General features: G+C 41.4%; 1 protein-coding gene across 1 annotated transcript in view; it reads left to right on the forward strand.

Moving 5' to 3' along the window:
• Nucleotides 1–5,302: 5,302 nt before the first annotated feature.
• The window catches only part of ODAD2 (outer dynein arm docking complex subunit 2), a 137,769-nt gene continuing 124,534 nt past the window's right edge, over nt 5,303–18,537 (forward strand). The window contains exons 1-5 of the mRNA XM_045533179.1: nt 5,303–5,560; nt 14,175–14,332; nt 16,403–16,595; nt 17,179–17,285; nt 17,490–17,626. Coding sequence (XP_045389135.1) covers nt 5,337–5,560; nt 14,175–14,332; nt 16,403–16,595; nt 17,179–17,285; nt 17,490–17,626 — 819 coding nt within the window. The 5' untranslated portion in view covers nt 5,303–5,336. The remainder of the gene's footprint in view (nt 5,561–14,174; nt 14,333–16,402; nt 16,596–17,178; nt 17,286–17,489; nt 17,627–18,537) is intronic.

Genomic DNA, 18,537 nt, shown 5'->3' on the forward strand with positions numbered 1-18,537 from the left:
GGTAGAAGACAGATGATAAGACACAGACACGTCATACGTGCTTCAGGGAGTGACTCGGGGGCTTCCTCAGGTGGGCAGGGAAGGCCTCTCTGAGGAGCAGTCACTGAAGCCGAGAGCTGACGGGTGGCCAAGTTAGTGTTGCGTCATGGCGAGGAAAAATTGCACACAGGCAGCTGGGACGTCTTCAAATTCAAATATTACTCCATACTTTTTCCTTGGAAAATCTCACGTAAAGTAAATTCAAATTTTGCCATCAGATTAAGCAACAGTAGATTCTGCCACTTGGCAAGGGTCGACTCTGCTCCTCGCCAGTTTGTGACCTGCATCAGCCCATGGGCATGACGCTCGCTGTCCTTGTCTCAGAGTGTAATCCATCCATTTTTTTCTTTTTTTGAGACAGGGTCTTGCCCTGTCACCAAGGCTGGAGCATAGTGGTGTGATCATAGCTCACAGCAGCCTTGAACTCCTGGGCTCAAATGATCCTCCCACCTAGCTTCTGGAGTAGCTGGGACTACAGGTGCCTGCCACCACACTCTGCTATTTTAAAAATGTTTTAGTAGCAATGGGGTCTCGCTATGTTGTCCAGGCTGGTCTCAAACTTCTGGCTGCCAGCTCAGCCTCCCAAAGTGCTGGGATTACAGGTGTGAGTCACCACATCTAGCCCATCTATTTTTTTAAAGAGCTCCCCAATATAGCTATTGACAGAGACCCCTTTCTGATAGCTTGCAAATCTAGGTTCTCTGAAGATAGAGGTGAATCTATTCCATTCCTAACGACTTCTATACTTTCAAAAAGAGACGAAGAGAACCCAAAAACAAAACAAAGGATAAATTATCTCTACATGTCTGCAGAAAGACTCTGCTTTTGAGCTAGGGCAGCACAATGCCTTGACATGTAATACCCCAACACCATTACACAGCTGTCTCTTTGGCACCAGGGAAAGGATCCAGTTTTAGTTCCTGAACCCCCTACAACCCTCAATCATCCCGCGCTGGTCCCTAAGCACTCTGCCCTTGGAGATGGTGCACTGTGCTTTCTCTTCCTTTTCCCCAATATTGCCTTTTCCCCACTTCCTCAACCCCCACTGGTTTGAGGGGTTGGACTCCTGCTGGTAGAGGGTCTACGGGTGAGGTCAAGGCCGTCTTCAGGTACAAGAGATGGGGGGGGGACACGTTTTCATCTCATTCCAATTCTCTGCCTTATTGAGGGAAAGTTCTGCTTTCCCAGTGAGTATCAGAGTATATTCTACCATGGTGACTTTTTGGAGAGAAACAAGTAAGCCGCAAATATCCTCTGAGAAGGCCCTGTGCTAGTTCGGGGGCACTCACAGATTTAAGGGAAATAGAATACACTTGCTGGAACCCCGTGGAGAAATGCAAAAACGGTGTTCCTAACGAACACCCTTTGCTCTCTGTTCTATTTTACGTTGCTGCTGAGCCCCTGGAACCGCTCACGACCTTAATTAGGCGATGAGGGTAAAACATGCGGGGCGCACACTCGCGTCCTGCAGGGAGGGGGCTGAATGGAAGTGTCTCCGGGGGTTGTGGGGGACGTGCGGGAAGCAGCAGGTTGCGGGCGGCCCCGAGCGTGCACAGAGCGCAGTGGCGCGGGGACTCGGGCAGCGGCTCGGCAGGAGCCTGGGGAAGCGGGGACGGCGGGGGGCGGGGGACGGCGGGGGACGGCCGGGAACGGCGGGGGACGGTGGGGACGGCGGGGGACGGCGGGGAAGGCCGGGGACGGGGACGGCGGGGGACGGGGACGGCGGGGGACGGCCGGGGGCGGGGGACGGCGGGGACGGCGGGGGGCGGGGACGGCGGGGACGGCGGGGCCGCGCGCAGGGCCGTGTTGACCCGCGTCCTAGCAACAGGCGGCGCGGGCGGAGCGGGAGCCGCAGGTGAGTGCGGTGCTGCGGGCTTTGCAGGCGTCCGCGGTGTCCAAGACCCGGGCCGCTGGCAGGCCTCTCTCGCCCAGTAGTCGTCTCCTGGGCGCTGAGATCCCCCATCCAGCCCCTTCCTCAGCGCGGAGACCCCGGGGACCTCCCGCTCCTGCGCCCCCGCGTCTCCTCCCCACCAGCTCCAGCCCCGTCTCCCCCCGGATCCGGTTCCGCCGAATCCACTTCTCCCGCCGCTTCCCCCGCTCTGCCCCTCGGGTTCTGGGTCCCCGCCGCCCTCGCAGCTGAGCTCCTGCTCTCACCTCGGCCTCGGCCGCCCCTTGCCACCTGTCCCCTGACGCCCCTCTGCCCAGCTCACAGGCCTCCCCCTCAACCTGTCTGACGGTGCCTCATCGCGTCTTCACCCGGGGTTTGGCTCTGGTTTCACTCAGGGCCCTGTTCGTGCTAGTTCCGAAAGTCTAACCCCCTGTGGGTCATCCTGGATAAGCCACTGTCAGAGTGCGCGTGTGCGGGACTCGGGTGGATGTCACAGTAGTGGCCCCTCCCGTCCACGGGTCTCGGGTGGCCGCCCGCATTGCCACAGCCTCCCAGGGATTCGGTTCTGCTTCTGCTCACGTGTTGCAGAAACTGCTCCCGAGTGGGTTTCAGTTTATTAAGGACGCTGGAAGCTTGAAACTGACCCTTAAAAAGAAAATCAAATTCTATTGTATCTAATCGGCTCGGTAGAGAAAAGGAGCGCTGAGTGATACCCAGTTTATGGAAACAAACACGTACACAAAAACTTTTTTCCTTTTATCTTTAAACTTTTCCTTAATTTAAAGGTATGTACTGTGTATTTACATGGATTCATTGTAACCATGGTTGTTGGGCCAAAATAATACTGTACTTGCCTTCCACGCTGTCTTGGGCTCCCTGAGGTTTTCTGAGTTAGCCTTCTGCTATCCAACCTTCTTGAATAAAACCTGTCCGTTCCTGTGGCTCCTGCGTCACTAGATTCAGAAAAATAACTTGAATAGATTCAAATGTACTTTACACTTACAATTCTGTAAAGATTTATTATAATGAAAATAAGAACTTGCATTTCTTAGCTCCATTTTAAGAGTCTTTTAAGAAGTTACTATATGGTTTGTTGGCTGCCACAATCTTATGTAATCTATGTTAATTTCACGTTTTTTCTTTAAAAATGGTGCAAGAAGGGAATGATGCATACACTGTATAAGATCACCAACACAAATGTTATACTTAAGATTAAAGACAGGCAGAACTATCCACCCAAGCCTTTCTGCATAAGATAAGGCTGTTAATATTTGTGCTTACTCTTAATTAACACGTATTCTCAAAATATTCGGAAACTCAAGAGTGTCACACATACACATCAGTGCATGCTTACAGGTTCGAATCTAAAGCGTTTTTCATCAATTAGCAATAGAAACAAAATGGTGGAATACTAAAATGCACAGAACAAATTTGTGCACTAACTTATACATTTTATTTCACCAGCGCTTTTATATATATCTTGATCAGTTGTTCTCAACCTTATCTGATCCAGTATGTTGTTTTTATAACAAATACCTTATGATGCCACTTTACTATTTTGAAATCAAGATCATAGATAATAATCCTACATATTTAATATAGTTTTAAAATATCAATAGTGTTCTAACAGTAAAATGAAGGAAAATTAAAAGGAAAATAATTGTAATAAAATATCAGCGGGTAAATGCTCGGGTACCACTACACCAGAATATACATGGAAGTGGTCTGATGTCCAGTCTTACGTAGACTTACAGCCTCCAAATGCAGGCTGATATAACTTAAATTTTGTGAATAATATTGCTATTAATGGTGTAATTTTCCAAAATGCTGAGCTCTTGGTAAAGATTCAGGTAAAACAAAATATATACAACCTTCTTTTTCGTTTATATGATAGTTACAATCCTGGAAAAATTCAGTGTATATTAAAACTGTGAAAAAATACTTTAATATTGATTTTTGCAAAGTGGAGAAAAATTCTAGGCCCAAGTATTATTTATCTGAAGTTTTTTTTAAACTTACCAGATTCTTGGAGGTTACAGCGGAATTCTTTCTTCTGGGGTGCTGTCCTGCACAGGACATCCTACATCCTTGGCCTTCATCACTAAATGCCAGTAATATTCCCTTCTTATCATCTTGATAACTAGATGTCTCTATAGTATTTCTGTACTGCTTCTCAGTGACCTAGATGTCCCTGTGATTGGATTTCAAGATTTAATACAGCACAGAAAGTAAAATCTTTAAGTCATTTCTGCCTTTGTATTTCTGAGCCTTTGTAATAATTATGGGAGAAAAAAGCTAATTATACTCCATTTTTAACTTTATACCCATTCTTCTAATATTCTGGAAGAAAAGTTTTAATGATCATTGTTATTACAAATGAGAAAACAAGTATAGATTATCTAAAAAAAGAAGCCTTAAATGTTCAGTATGAATTAATGTCAGAACTTGTTTTCTAACTTGGCTCTTGTTTAATGTTACAGATTATGTTATCTCTTGTAAAAGATATGCTTTTAGAGACTAATTTCTATTTAGCCAAAGTGAAATTTGTTTCATTTGAAGTTGTGTTTACAATTTTACTGCTGGACTCTTCTGGTAATGCATTTAGATAAACAAGCTATTAACAGAAAGATTCTCCCTTTACATCTCTCAAATTTACCTTTAAGAAAGTTGTGAATTACGATTAAATATTATTCTGGGCAGAGAATACAGTATTTGGATTGCTCAGATATTTTGGTAATAGGATCAATGTGTCATGTACCAATTTTCAGAAAAAATTAAAATTATATTTCACAGTAATATTCTTATTCTATTTGTTTTTAACTCAGAAGGCACCTAGGGAACTCATAAGGCTCTCAGGGTCATGTTTGTCTGTCTTCATTGCATGGATGCAGACATTATGACTGTAAGAAAGTCAGGATAACAGAATTCCATTTAATCACATAATTCTAAGGGATGTGTGGCCCAGCACCAATGAGTGTTTCGACTTTAAACCTCCAGGCCCCAGCGTATCTGTGAACCAAAGCCCTGAATACCAACCTCCTCCAAATTATTTTTTCTATTCTTAGAGTTTTCTGTTTGCAGGTTATGCCCAGCTGTTTGAATTCTCTCATTTAGGCCCCAGGAAATTAGAAAGAATTTATTAACTTTAGGGCAGGCAGATATTGGAAAATCCTTAAATACTAGTCTCAGGTTTACCTAGTGCTGGTTAACTACCTAATCAAACTGAAGAGCAATTAGGTAATTTTTAAAAATCTATCTTTTAAGATTAATAAACAGAATGTGGGGTGAGGAGTACTCGTTTAAAATCTCGAAAATGAAAAACCTTCCAGAGGAAAGGTAGATGCCATTGTCTCTTTGTCTTTCTGCTCTGCAGCAAGTGCAGAGCTCGGATCCGGGCAGTGACGGACCCATGGGCGAGGCTCTGACGAAGTCGGCGCAGTGGACTGCCGCCGGCTCTGGGACTGGAACCCTGGAAATCACCCCTCTAAATGAAGCGATATTGAAAGAAATTATTATGTTTGTGGAGAGTTTTATCTACAAGCATCCCAAAGAGGCAAAGTATGTTTTTGTAGAACCACTGGAATGGAATACAAGTTTGGATCTCTCAGCATTTGGATCAGGCTACATTGTCAGGTAAGCCAGTTAATTGCTGCTAAAATTCAGTTTAGGTTATTAAGTAGGAAACGTCCAAGTTCCTTAAGTACTAGGTTTGACAGTTGCTATCTCTGACATTTCACTTTGACACCTCCTGTTTTATGTTTATTGTGAAGGTACATCCTCATTCTTTTAAGTGCACATTTTGGCTTGTGATTACCTTTTTTTAGAGGAATTTCTGTGAAAACATGTAAGTCAAAAATTCGTGTTATTTTCTAATGTGAGTTCCGTCGTGGAACCAATGCAGTGCAGACAGCTCGAAATATCAATGAAGCGTTTGGGAAAGATGTGGCTAATGAATGCACAGCACGTTGATGGTTTGAGAGGTTCCATTCTGGTAATTTTAATCTTGAAAATGAGCCACATGGGTGACCTGAGACCGAGGTGGATAATGATGAGCTGAAAGCTGTAGTGGAAGCGAATCCATCTCAATCTACACATGAATTAACAGCAAGGTTGGACGTTACTATTCCAACAATATTGGACCATTTGAAACAAATGGGCAAGGCAAAGAAGCTGGATAGATGGATTCCACATGAATTAAATGAGCATCAGAAGAGAAATGTCTTGAAGCTTGCCTTTCTTTGCTGTCACGACATAAAGGCGATGTGATGGAAAATGGATTCTTTTTGACAATCCCAAGAGTTCTGCACAATGGTTGGATAAAGAGGAAGTGCCAAACACAGTCCAAAACCGAATATTAATTAAGAAAAAGCTAATGGTGTCCGTTTGGTGGTCCAGTGCTGCTATTATCTACTACAGCTGCATGAAACCTGGTCGATCCCTTACAGAGGATGTCTACTGCAACCAATTGGATGAAATGATGAGGATGCTTGCAATTAAGTAGCTGAGATTGGTCAGTAGAGACAGGCCAATCCTCTTGCAAGACCACATGTCTCACAAACAACACTGCTCAAACTACAGAGGGTGGACTTGAAAACTCTCTGCCATCCACCGTATTCACCAGACCTTGCACCAACTGACCACCACTTCTTCCAGGCTTTGGACCACTTCTTACAAGGAAAAATATTCAATTCTCAACAAGCTGTGGAAATGCCATTCCCAGTTTCAGGGAAACCCGCCTCCCAGGCTTCTTTGCTGCTGACATAAACAAGCTACCATTAAGATGGCAAAACTGTGTCAATAGTTAGGCGCATACGTTGATGAATAGTACTGCTTCTTGTGATATAATAAACCAAACTTTTGATTCGAAATCAGACATTCATATTTAATGATCTAAATAATATCTTAATCGTACAGATTTTGATTGATTGGTTGTAGGTTTGGGGGCAAGTCACTTAACCTCTCTGCATCTCAGAATTCCTTAAAGCAAGGAGTGCAAGCCAGAGGCAAAAAAAAATCAGAGAATATTTCAGTTGGCCAACACGGCACCTATTGAATTTGTAAATTTAAATTCAAATTTCTTTTGATAGGGGATACATTCTCTAGGTCACTACACTGCCAACATTCGTTGCTACTTTATACCTGGCCCTTCCACCCCAGGAGTCATTGGTTTTGTGACCTCTAATGTAGACAAAATCTCTTTTGGTATTTATACTGATCAATTGCTGGGGTGGCTGTGGGGAGAGTGATGAATTTTGTTTGATATAAAGAGAGACTTCTGGCCGGGCACGGTGGCTCATGCCTATAATCCTAGCACTCTGGAAGGCTGAGGCAGGAGGATTGCTCGAGGTCAGGAGTTCGAGACCAGCCTGAGCAAGAGTGAGACCCTGTCTCTACTAAAAATAGAAAGAAATTATCTGGCCAACTAAAAATATACATAGAAAAAATTAGCCGGGCATGGTGGCGCATGCCTGTAGTCCCAGCTACTCAGGAGGCTGAGGCAGTAGGATCGCTTAAGCCCAGGAGTTTGAGGTTGCTGTGAGCTAGGCTGACACCACGGCACTCACTCTAGCCAGGGCAATGGAGCGAGACTCTGTCTCAAAAAAAAAAAAAAAAAAAGAGAGACTTCTTCAGAATTAGTGCTGTCCTCAAGGAGAACCTTTCCAATCTTAGATTAAAAAAAAAAAAAAATTCTATCTTCACCTCAAACAGTGGGCTATCATTTGACGTCTTTTGAACACCACTAAAAATATAAGTTTACATAAATCATACATACATAATTGAATATAATAATTATAAATAACATTATAATATTTAATTATACACTATAATTATATAATAAATAAATTAACAAATATATATATAAAAATAATTTTATCTAACCTCAATTTACTTTGTACCTCAGGCATTCTTTTTACTACCACCTTGCTCCTCTTTGGTTTTACATAGGAACTTTTAAGGTCTGACCATATCAAAAATAGTTCCCTGGCCAGCCAGAGCTTCCTATAGATGCCTTCTTTTTTGTTTACCTCGGGGATTATTTGTGAGAATAAAATCAGCATTTCATTTTTAGAACTGCAAAACCATTCTTGAACTTCATTTCAAGACGTCTTTGCTTCTTACCTGGGTCAGCCTTCTCTCTGAAGTTTTTGAAAAAAATTTTTTAATGGTGTATTTGATTTCTAACTGTACCAGTGGTCACTTTCTCCCAACGTGTTTGTCATTTCCAGATTATTAATACTACCCCATTGTTTGTTGCTTCCACCTAAGTTCAGTGTTTTTTTCTAGCCTTGAAAGATGAACTCACAGGCAAAACCAATTAAAAACATATTAATTACATTTTTACCAAGATAGATTTAAAGCATAGGACAGAAAACAGTATCAAGATTGTCACTGTAGGTCCCCTCTGTACTAATTTTGTGTTCCAAGGACAAAACATGACCACATCTACCCCCTAGTTAGATGGGCTGTAGCACATGCCTCAAATACATCACTGTTTCTCTTTCTCTGTTCTTGTTCACTTGCCTTTTGCTTTGTTTCCCTTCTTACATCTCTGCATGCAGTCCTTATGTGCAGTGTTCCCTCCTAAGCACGACCTTTTGATATTTGACACTGTGTATATTTTGAAACAAAACTCCCTTGATTTTTGTGCTTCTACCATGTTTACTATGCACCTTTTCCGGGGTCCAATTTTTCTATCCATCATTTTTCTTTCTGCCCTTGGTTGATGATATCTTTGATATTGGAAGGGATGAGACATTGCTGTTGTGTTTGAAGGAAACCTCGCTTGCAAGGTGCTGATGTGAACCAGACATGTACTGAGTGCCTTGAAGGAGGCAAAGGATATGGCTGAGATTGTGGTAATAATGGGAAATACCAAATGCTTTCACATCCAGGTCTTGACCAAACCCCTTGTTCTGTTCCCCAAATCAAAGGAAGTCAGCAACCCATAGATACGCAGTGTTTGCTACTTCTAGCAACATAACAAGTGATGTAAACCAGACACACACCCCCTGGCCAGAAGAATTTATTATTAAAATTTGTTATTATTAGCCCTGTGGTTCACATGCACTCTTCTGGCTTAGCTGCCAAACCTTAGTGTGCTGCGTATACATTTTCTGAAAGTAGGGAGGCTACTCTCCTTCCAGACAGGATTTGGGTCCGTGTGTCCATGGGGAAGGCCAAAGTCATGAAGGATTTGAGCTTGGAGTCCGAATGTGTTTCCACCAAATACGCATGTCCTTGGTTTTTTTGGGGTAAAGGTGGATGTTTCTCCTTGTGTATATATTCTACATTCTTTCAGGCCTACTGTTTCAACACAAGTCAGTTTGTCTACATGGAAAGTCTGATATTGCTGGGAATATATTTATATTTGTGGCCTTACTTCTCGTTTGATATTGCGCATCTCCAAATGCACTCTCTGCAGCAGTCAGCAAAAGTTTGATCAGCCTTTTTCTAAATTAGGCTAATCAGCATCTGATACTGAAGCGGACACACACTGAGAAGGTTTTGTTTCACCAACCATCCTCTCTCCTTTTGTGCAGATTATTAACTGAATAGATAGGCACAGTGCTTTTCACATGTTGCCTGATTTATCTTTTCTTTTACAATCACTCCCCATGTATTCATCCTTCAATAACATTTGTCATTGTCTCTCCACATTCAATTTTTTGGGGGAAAACAGCTCTACTTTCATTTTCATGGAAATCATAGGTCTTTCTTTTATTACCATTTGCAATTGCTTTTGTTCCCTTATCAGACAGGATGAGATTAATCATCTTTCTAACATACCTCAGAATAAAGCCCAAATCCTCTGTACACTAAGGACAAATGACACCACTCAGTGGTAATACCATCTGTTGGTGACACGTAAGACTGAGGCACTTTGATTCTTTAGAAGGTAGAAACTTATAAATTGGATGTGAAAATGTTAGTACCTGTTCTTGTCTTTACTTCTCTGGTAGAAATACAGTATGTTTTTTTAAATCACATATGCTGTAATATTGCTGTATTTTATTAATAGTTTTGAATCTCACCACACTGCATCTCAGTGATGTGTGTATCAGGACAGAATTATATGCTGGCAGGAGTTCTACATGGATGGGAAGTCAGATCACCCGAGCAAAGCCCTCTTCCCCCCAGGAATGCACAATTCAAGCCCAATTCATACCTTTCGGGGCCCTTCTGTCAATATCACGAAAGGCTGAATTACATGATCTTTAAGGTTACATTCGACCTTAAAATTGCACTATTTTATGCGACAATAATTATTGTATTTTCGTAAAATTTCTAAGTCTCAGCGGTAGGATCAGTGGCTCTAAATTTTGTTACCAAAATTTATCTCTTTATTTGTTTTGTCCCTGAAAACTGCTAAATAGTTACTATTTGGACATATATTTACTGAGTAATAAGACACTAAACTAGACACTGGGGATTAAAGAAAAGAGATTTCCCTGCTTTCTTGCTTTATAGTATAAACTGAGTGGTTTTGGCCCCCCTTCCACAATTCCAGTTTAAAAGTCTCTCTGTCAGGACAGTGGATTTCATTGACAGCACATTGTTTTTGACCTTCACAAAGTGAGCACGGTGTTTTGCTTTCCAAGAGCTCATTCTTCAGGAGTTAGAAAGTGTGAGCATGACCGTAGAGACCGAAACCCGCTCTGCGGCGTCCTCTGTAGAACCAGCGTTTGATTTCCGACTTCGCCGTTAAGTCACAGGCTGCCACTAGCAGGAGCAATGGAAAATGTCACCTGCACCGTCCAGTTTCTCACCAGGAGTTTGGCTTTCTTAAGCTAAGTAGCTTGGTATTTTTGGCATTCAGTCAGCCTATAACTTAGCCCTGTCATCTTCCACTTAGCGTAAGTGACCGGCCCTTTAAATGAGTAACCTTTAGGTACCAGCTTTCAAGAAATCTCTTCAGTCCTAAGGACATCATTCCAGAAGCTTAATCTTAGAGAAAATTTGCATTTTGTACACAATGCATGTCACTGGCAAATCTGGAAATATTTTATTGATTCATTTATTCTACAAGCATTTATTGAGCACTTTCTACATGCAAATCCTATTTCACGTCCTGGAGACAGAGCTGTGCCTATCTGTACCCAGCAGAACCTGACTGATGAAGCCCCTGTACTAGTTTCCTGGACTACTGTAACAAATGACCCCAAGCTTAAAGTTGTAAAACAACACAAATCTGTGTCTTCTGGTTCTGGAGGTCAGAAGTCTAGAATGAATCTGAAGGGCTAACATGAAGGTGTTGGCAGGGCTGGGTTCCTTCTGGAGGCTCAAGGGGAATTCGTTCTTTCCTTTTGCAGCTTCTAGAGGCCCCTGTGTTCCATGGCTCAGGGTGCCACATCACTCTGACCACTGCTTCCGTCATCACGTCACCTTCTCTGGCTCTGATCTCCTGCCTGTCTCTCACAAGGACCTTGTGATTAGGTTTGGCCACCCAGATACCCAGAATTGCCTCCCCATCTCACAACCCTTAACTTGATCCCTCTGCAAAGTCCCTTTTGCCACGTAGGGCGACACACTCATAGCTTTTGGGAATCAGCACATGGACATTTTTGGGAAACCATTATTCAGCTTCCCACAGTCCCTATCCTCTCATTTCTACTCTAATGTCATAGTGGCAGTAGTAAGTAATCTACGTCTGTCAGATTTACTCATTCTGATGAACTAGTGACCTTTCACATCTATTTATCTGCATTGGAATTTAAAATACGTCAGATCACGTCTTAAGATGTAGGCAGTTTTATCAGGATGTTAGTATGTAATAAAAACCTAGACTGTTGGCTACATGAGGATGGTTTTATAGATGGGTTCTCAGTTCTGTTTCATTGGTCTGTGTCTCTGTTCTTGTGCCGGTACCATGCTGTTTTAGTTACTATAGCCTTGCAGTATTGCTTGAAGTCTGGTAGACTGATGACTCCCAATTTGTTCTTTTTGCTTAAGATTGCTTTTGCTATACAGAGTCTTCTCTGGTTCCATATGAAGCATAGAATTATTTTTTCTAGATCTACAAAAATGATATTGGTATAACAATAGGGATTGCATTGAATCTGTAGATCACTTTGGGCAGTATAGACATTTTAACAATGTTGATTCTGCTGACCCATGAGCATGGTGCGGTTTTCCACCTGTTTACGACCTCTGCTATTTCCTTCCTCAGTGTTTCATAGTTCTCCCCGTAGAGGTCTTTTACCTCCTTAGTGAAATAAAAGCAGACAAAAACATACACTGGGGAAAAGAATCCTTATTCAATAAATAGTTCTGGGAAAACTGGATAGCCACATGTAGAAGACTGAAACAGGATTTGCACCTTTCACCTCTCACAAAAATCAACTCACAGTGGATAACAGACTTAAACCTAAGGCATGAAACTATAAGAATTCCAGAAGAAAATGTTGGAAAAACTCTTATAGCCACTGACCTAGGCAAAGAATTTATGAAGAAGACCCCAAAGGCAATCACAGCAACAACAAAAATAAATAAATGGGACCTGATCAAATTATAAAGCTTCTGCACAGCCAAGGAAACTATCACGAGAGCAAACAGACAACCTACAGAATGGGAGAAAATATTCGCATGTTACACATTCGATAAAGGACTGATAACTAGTATCTACATAGAACTCAGGAAAATCAGCAAGAAAAAATCAAACAACCCTATCAAAAAGTGGGCAAAGGACATGAACAGAAACTTTTCAAAAGAAGATAGACCTAATGGCCAAGAAACATGAAAAAATGCTCAACATGTCTACTTATCAGGGAAATGCAAATGAAAACCACAATGAGATATCACTTACCTCCAGTGAGAAAGGCCTTTATCAAAAAGTTCCAAAACAATAAATGTTGGCGTGGATGTGGAGAGATGGGAACACTGACACACTGCTGGTGGGACTGCAAACTAGTACAACCTCTGTGGAAAGTAATATGGAGATACCTCAAAGAGCTACAAGTAGATCTACCATTTGATCTAGCAATCCAATTACTGGGCATCTACCCAAAGAAACAAAAGACATTCTATAGAAAAGACATCTGCACTCGAATGTTTATAGCAGCACAATTCACAATTGCAAAGATGTGGAAACAACCCAAATGCCCGTCAATACATGGGTGGACTAATAAAATGTGGTATATGTATACCATGGAGTTCTACTCAGCCACAAAAACAATGGTGATCTAGCACCTCTTATATTATTCTGGATAGAGCTGGAGCCCATTCTACTAAGTGAAGTATCACAAGAATGAAGTATCACAAGCACCACATGTACTCATCATCAAATTGGTATTAACTGACTTAAGTGACCAACACTTAAGTGTACATATAGTATTAACATTCATTGGGTGTCAGGCAGGTGGGAGGAGGGAGAAGCGGATGGGTATATTCACACCTAATGGATGCAGTGTGCACTGTCTGAGGGATGGATACACTTGAAGCTCTGACTCGGGCAGGGCAAAGGCAATATATGTAACCTAAACATTTGTACCCCTGTAATATGGTGAAATTAAAAAAATTTTTTAAAGAAGCCTAGACAGTTTAGTTAATGTTCTAAGTGATAGAATCTGTAGAAATTACACTGCCATGAAAACATCTTAATATTTTTAAATGCAACCTAAAAAAAAATCGTTAAAATGAACAGAAACACAAATCTAGGAGATGATAATTTCTGATCAGGAAAAGCCTGTTTAGGAAAACTACTTATTATCCTAAGGTAAACCAAATTAGGGAGTTTACAGGGGGAAAATAACCCACAGAAAGGATCTAGTTTGCCTTTAGTTGCTTTTTTATAGCCTTTTTTTGGTTCATAAACACAGTGCAGCCAAGAAAATTCCTAACCGCTAATTACTGTGGTGTAAAAATTTTATAAATGAAATAACATTAGAAATCCCTCAAACATGAATGGTTCTGCAGAACCAGTGGTTTTTAAAAAGATGTCAGAAACCAACACGTTGGTAGAAAAATAAAAACAAAAACTGTGCTTCTTTGAGTTCAATTGTGAATTCAAGAAATTGCTTCCAATTTCCTTCCTTTCTATCCTATAACACTATTGTGGCTGTTAAGTTTGGGGATTTAGATGCCCGAGTGTGGAAGAAAGTGGGAAAATAGATGAGCTTCTAACCAGGGGAATTTATATTTTCTGTGTTTTATGATGAGACATAGGAATAATTGGTCTAAATGTCTTAAATTTAACTATTACTGGCATCCAGGTAACATTAAGCTTTCAATTTTTTTTTTAATTTTTTAGTGAAACAACAGCCAAATCAGAAGAAGTTGATAAAAATGGACAGCCTTTGCTATTTCTCTCTGTACCACAAATTAAAATTAGGAGCTTTGGGCAGCTGTCACACTTTTTATTTATGGCCAAAGATGTAAAGCTGACGGAAGCGCAAGCGTGTATCGAAGGTGACGTTGACACTCCATCCTGTGGCTGGAACTTTCAGAAACAGTCTTGGAGGAAATCATTTGTTTTAGTCCCTTGGAAAAAAAAAAAAAACCAAAAACGTTCTACAGCCTAAAAGGTTAAAAAGTCATGTGTACAACTTCATGAAAATGTATTTAATTTTCCTTGGCCGCAGTGATCTGCATATATCAAATTTCTGCTTTAAAATGAAACGCCTGCTACTTTACCATTAGCAGCTTTCTGGGTTTCTAATTTTAGCATGTGGGTTTAAAGAGAACCTTCTAAGCTTCTGGAAAGCTCCCAGTGGACTGTCGCCTGTTAGGTCCATATCAGGAGAGAGGACAGGTTACGCGGGCCAGCATCTGAACCCACCCTGTCCCCGCATACTGCCATGATGGATGACAGTCTGTTTCCTTTCCAATGAATGTAGGCTCTTCCTTTAGCAGAGAGGGCCCTTAATAGTTTCCCCTTTCCTTTTTCTCAGCCTCTCGTGAACAGTTCTATTCATTCAATTCTACGGGACATATTTTTCCTCTTCGTTAAAGATGTTCTCATTGTCATCTCATCATCTAACATGCAAAAAAGAATGTGATTGGTTGCCTGCTATAATTGCATTGTAAATATTTCTTCTAGGGAGAAATACCTAATTATTGGTAAAGATGTGTTGTCTGCGTTTTGCTCTTTTGGAATTATGTGACCAGTGGGTCCCAGGTATGAGGTACCTGAGTTCTGCCCATTTCTGTGTGAGGTGGGAAGATGGTCCTTTAAGAAAAAAAAAAAAAAAAGATGCCAACCTCAGGACTGCAGCCCCTTCTTTTTTTTTTTATACCTTGCCTATTGTTCCTCATTAGGCAAAAGGGATGAAGTCTCGAAGACTAAAGCTGAATTCAAGAAGGTAGTTAATAGGTACATGATTGTTCATTAAATTCAACTTGGTAGACAGACATAAAACATAGACTGTATGTATGTGACATGGCTGCACTTTGCCCTTCCTGCGGGAGCTGCGTGGCATGTGGCATTTTGGCAGTCAGGTTCCTGTCTCTCCCCAGAAGTCGCCTAGCATGTCGTCTCATAAATCTTTATGAGATGACAGCCAGAAGGTTGATAAGTTGAGACCAAGCTGATTCCTTGGTCTTCTTTTCCCTACTGTCCCCTCCCCCAGCGTGGTCCTGTCCTCAGCCCTAAGACTGTGCTGTTTTCTGGTGGTGTCACCGTGTCCTGCTGGGGAGTTGATGCCATCACTGTTCTTCCCTTCATTCCAGCCAAGTTGAGCTTTCTGAATTAGTCCTGTGGGCCTTTCCCTCTCCTTGTCCCAGTGCACACAGATTTTCGTCTTCTCAGAGTTCTCCATCCTAAACAAGGTTTCTTCCCTTTCTCCTGCATTTTCAACTATATTGCTTTTTGGCATTTGCCAAATTCGGTTTTCAGCATCCCTAGGTTCAACTTTCACATCGATGTCAGCCTTGATCATGAGTTGGTATTCAAGTTTTTCACTGTAATTTTGGCATGTATGGATGTGAAAAGTGGTTAGATGTGTTTTTCCAACTCTAAGATCAAATGGCTTTGACAACATGAGCAGCATGAACAGGTGGGGAAAGATTGGCAGCGATGTGTAGGCTGATGGAAGCTTGCTACTTGGGAGAGAAAGCATTTATGAATATTGAGTGCTGGTACACACACACACACACACACACACACGTGCACATAGAGTGCTAGTGATGATTCTTCTAAGGTGATTTGTATTTCTCTATCTTCGAATAAATTCTGAATATATTAATGGAATGTATATTCTGAACAATGCCCCACAGTCAATAAAAAAAGCAAGAAAGAATGTCTTGGCCTTTGTCCTGTTAGGGAGATGACATATATAGATGAATTATAATACAAAGTAGAGCATCCCGTGAGTTATAAGGAAGGTCCTAAGTACAATGGAATCTCAGAAGCAGAGATGAATTCTAACTGGGTCGGTCAGAGAAAGCAGCACATTTGAGTGAGCTTTGAAGGATTTGTTAATCTTTATGTTTGTTGTACTAGAAGACAAGAGGATAATATTTATTTGCTTTTTTTGTTAGCTAACAGAGACCCTGTAGCAAAAATCCTGGGCTCAGAATATAATACAATGAAAGAAGACGCAACTGCATTAAATATTCTTGATAAAATTACCAAAGATGATGATCCTGAAATTGAGACTAAGATCAAGATTGCGATGTTGCTTAAGCAACTGGATTTGCACCTGCTCAATCATTCTCTAAAGCATATTTCACTGTGAGTCTTTAAAAAAAAGGAAACCCTTAAAAATTAGTTATAAAGGTTGCTTTCAGAGTTTTAGAAAAAACAAGAAAAATAAAGTATGGGAGTTATTGCTATGGATTTAGCATTACATTTTATTGGAATAAAATTTTAATTTTATTGGGATTTATTTATTGTACTTCTGAACATTAAAATTTGCAGGTGACATTGCTAGAATCCTCTAGTGGGGTTTCATTCAATTCTGAAGATGTCAAGTGGCCTCATTATTTTCAAAGACTTAAGATTATTACATAAATTATTAAATTATAATGGAAATATCAGGTAGAGTTTGTATACGCAAAACTTGTTCATTTTCCTGGTGTTTTCTAGTATTATAGTATTATCATTAAGAAATGGAGTAAATATTTAATGTTACATTAAACATAATCACTAATTCCTTGATGTTTTAACAGTGCTGTTATGAGATTATAACATGGCTAAAATTAACTGCATTTTAATTATAAAAAAGATATTTCCCCTGATACAGTGGAATACGTTCATGTGTTTTCTGTAGTCTGTCTTAAAGCATTTAAACTGAAGTTTTAAACATTTATTTCAGAGAAATACGCTTAAATCCAGTGCCTGTTAAGAAGGATATAGAGCTACTCCAACGTTTCTCAGGAAAAGGAGAACAAACAGTCTTGGAATCTATCGAATACACCTCAGGTTTCTATCTTCTCAGATTCATTTTATGTTATTTCCATTTGCGTAATTATATTTTCAAAATGCTTTCACCGACTACTACATTAGAATTGAAGGTTTAAGAAAATGAGAACTTCAAATTTCAACAGTATTTATTGTGTTGAAGCCAACACATTTTACAAACCTGTAGGTTAAGGAACTCACTGATTTTTTGATGATTGGTTTCAGATTATGAATTTTCAAATGGATGTAGAGCCCCACCTTGGAGACAGATTCGCGGGGAAATGTGTTACGTGGTGGTGAAACCCCACGACGTTGAGACTCTGTGTATTACCTGCAGTGCAGAAGGAGTATTTTTAAATGGTGTAAGTAATTTTTTAAAACCCATAACTGAAGCCAGTGGACTTTGGTGGTTAGCTAGGTCTCTGCCACTGCAGGCACGTCTCAAGGGCTGTACCTCGATGACCAGAGAGAACGAAATACTTTTCTGTGGGATTGAAGCAGATCCCCATGCTACGCGCTTGCTGGGCAAATCCAAAATCATCTGAGAATCAGCACTATTCTCCCCCATCGCAGGTCATGGATAAGCCGGTCTTCTCAGAAACAGGCTTCAACGTGGGCCATTCCACTTTATAAAACTAAAACGTCTCTAACATAACCAGCTCACTGATTACTTACAGGTATTTAAAGAAAGAAAAGGCAAGAAAGGGACATTGAGGTATTAATAATGCGGAAGTCATACCTGCAGCTTTTATCCTGAGAGTCGAAGTCCCAGAGGGGGTTATCCAAATGCAGAAGGCTGGAGGACGAGCCCCGTGAAGCTGGGACTTGCACCTCTGGGCAGGGGCCACTTCCAGACTGTGCTTCCAGACTGTCCCCTCAGAGTCGAGACAGTCTCCGTGCAGCAGGGACTCTCCTCTGGGGAGCAGGTGCTGCCCAGTTAGGGCTGGGACCCCAGGAGCTCAGAGGAGGATCCCTGCAGAGATGGCAGAGAGGGGACCCGAACCTTTGAAGATGGAGAACTGGTCGGCTGATGAGGACATTTCTGGACGGAGTGTGGTCAGCCTGGTTCCAGTACCGTGAAAAAAAACATCAAACCTGGAAATTGGAACCAACCGTTGCCCACTGGAAGCGGCTGCTGCTGCCAGGGAACGAAGGGCGGTGGCCGGGATGACTCTGACAGGGACAGGGGGACCACAGGGAGGAAGAAGCATGTCTGTCCTCCCTCTGCCTCCCTTTCAGTCTTCCTTTAGCTGCCCGCAGACTGAACCTTACT

The sequence above is a fragment of the Lemur catta genome, chromosome 1 (assembly GCF_020740605.2).
Source record: "Lemur catta isolate mLemCat1 chromosome 1, mLemCat1.pri, whole genome shotgun sequence".
Taxonomy (NCBI): Eukaryota; Metazoa; Chordata; class Mammalia; order Primates; family Lemuridae; genus Lemur; species Lemur catta.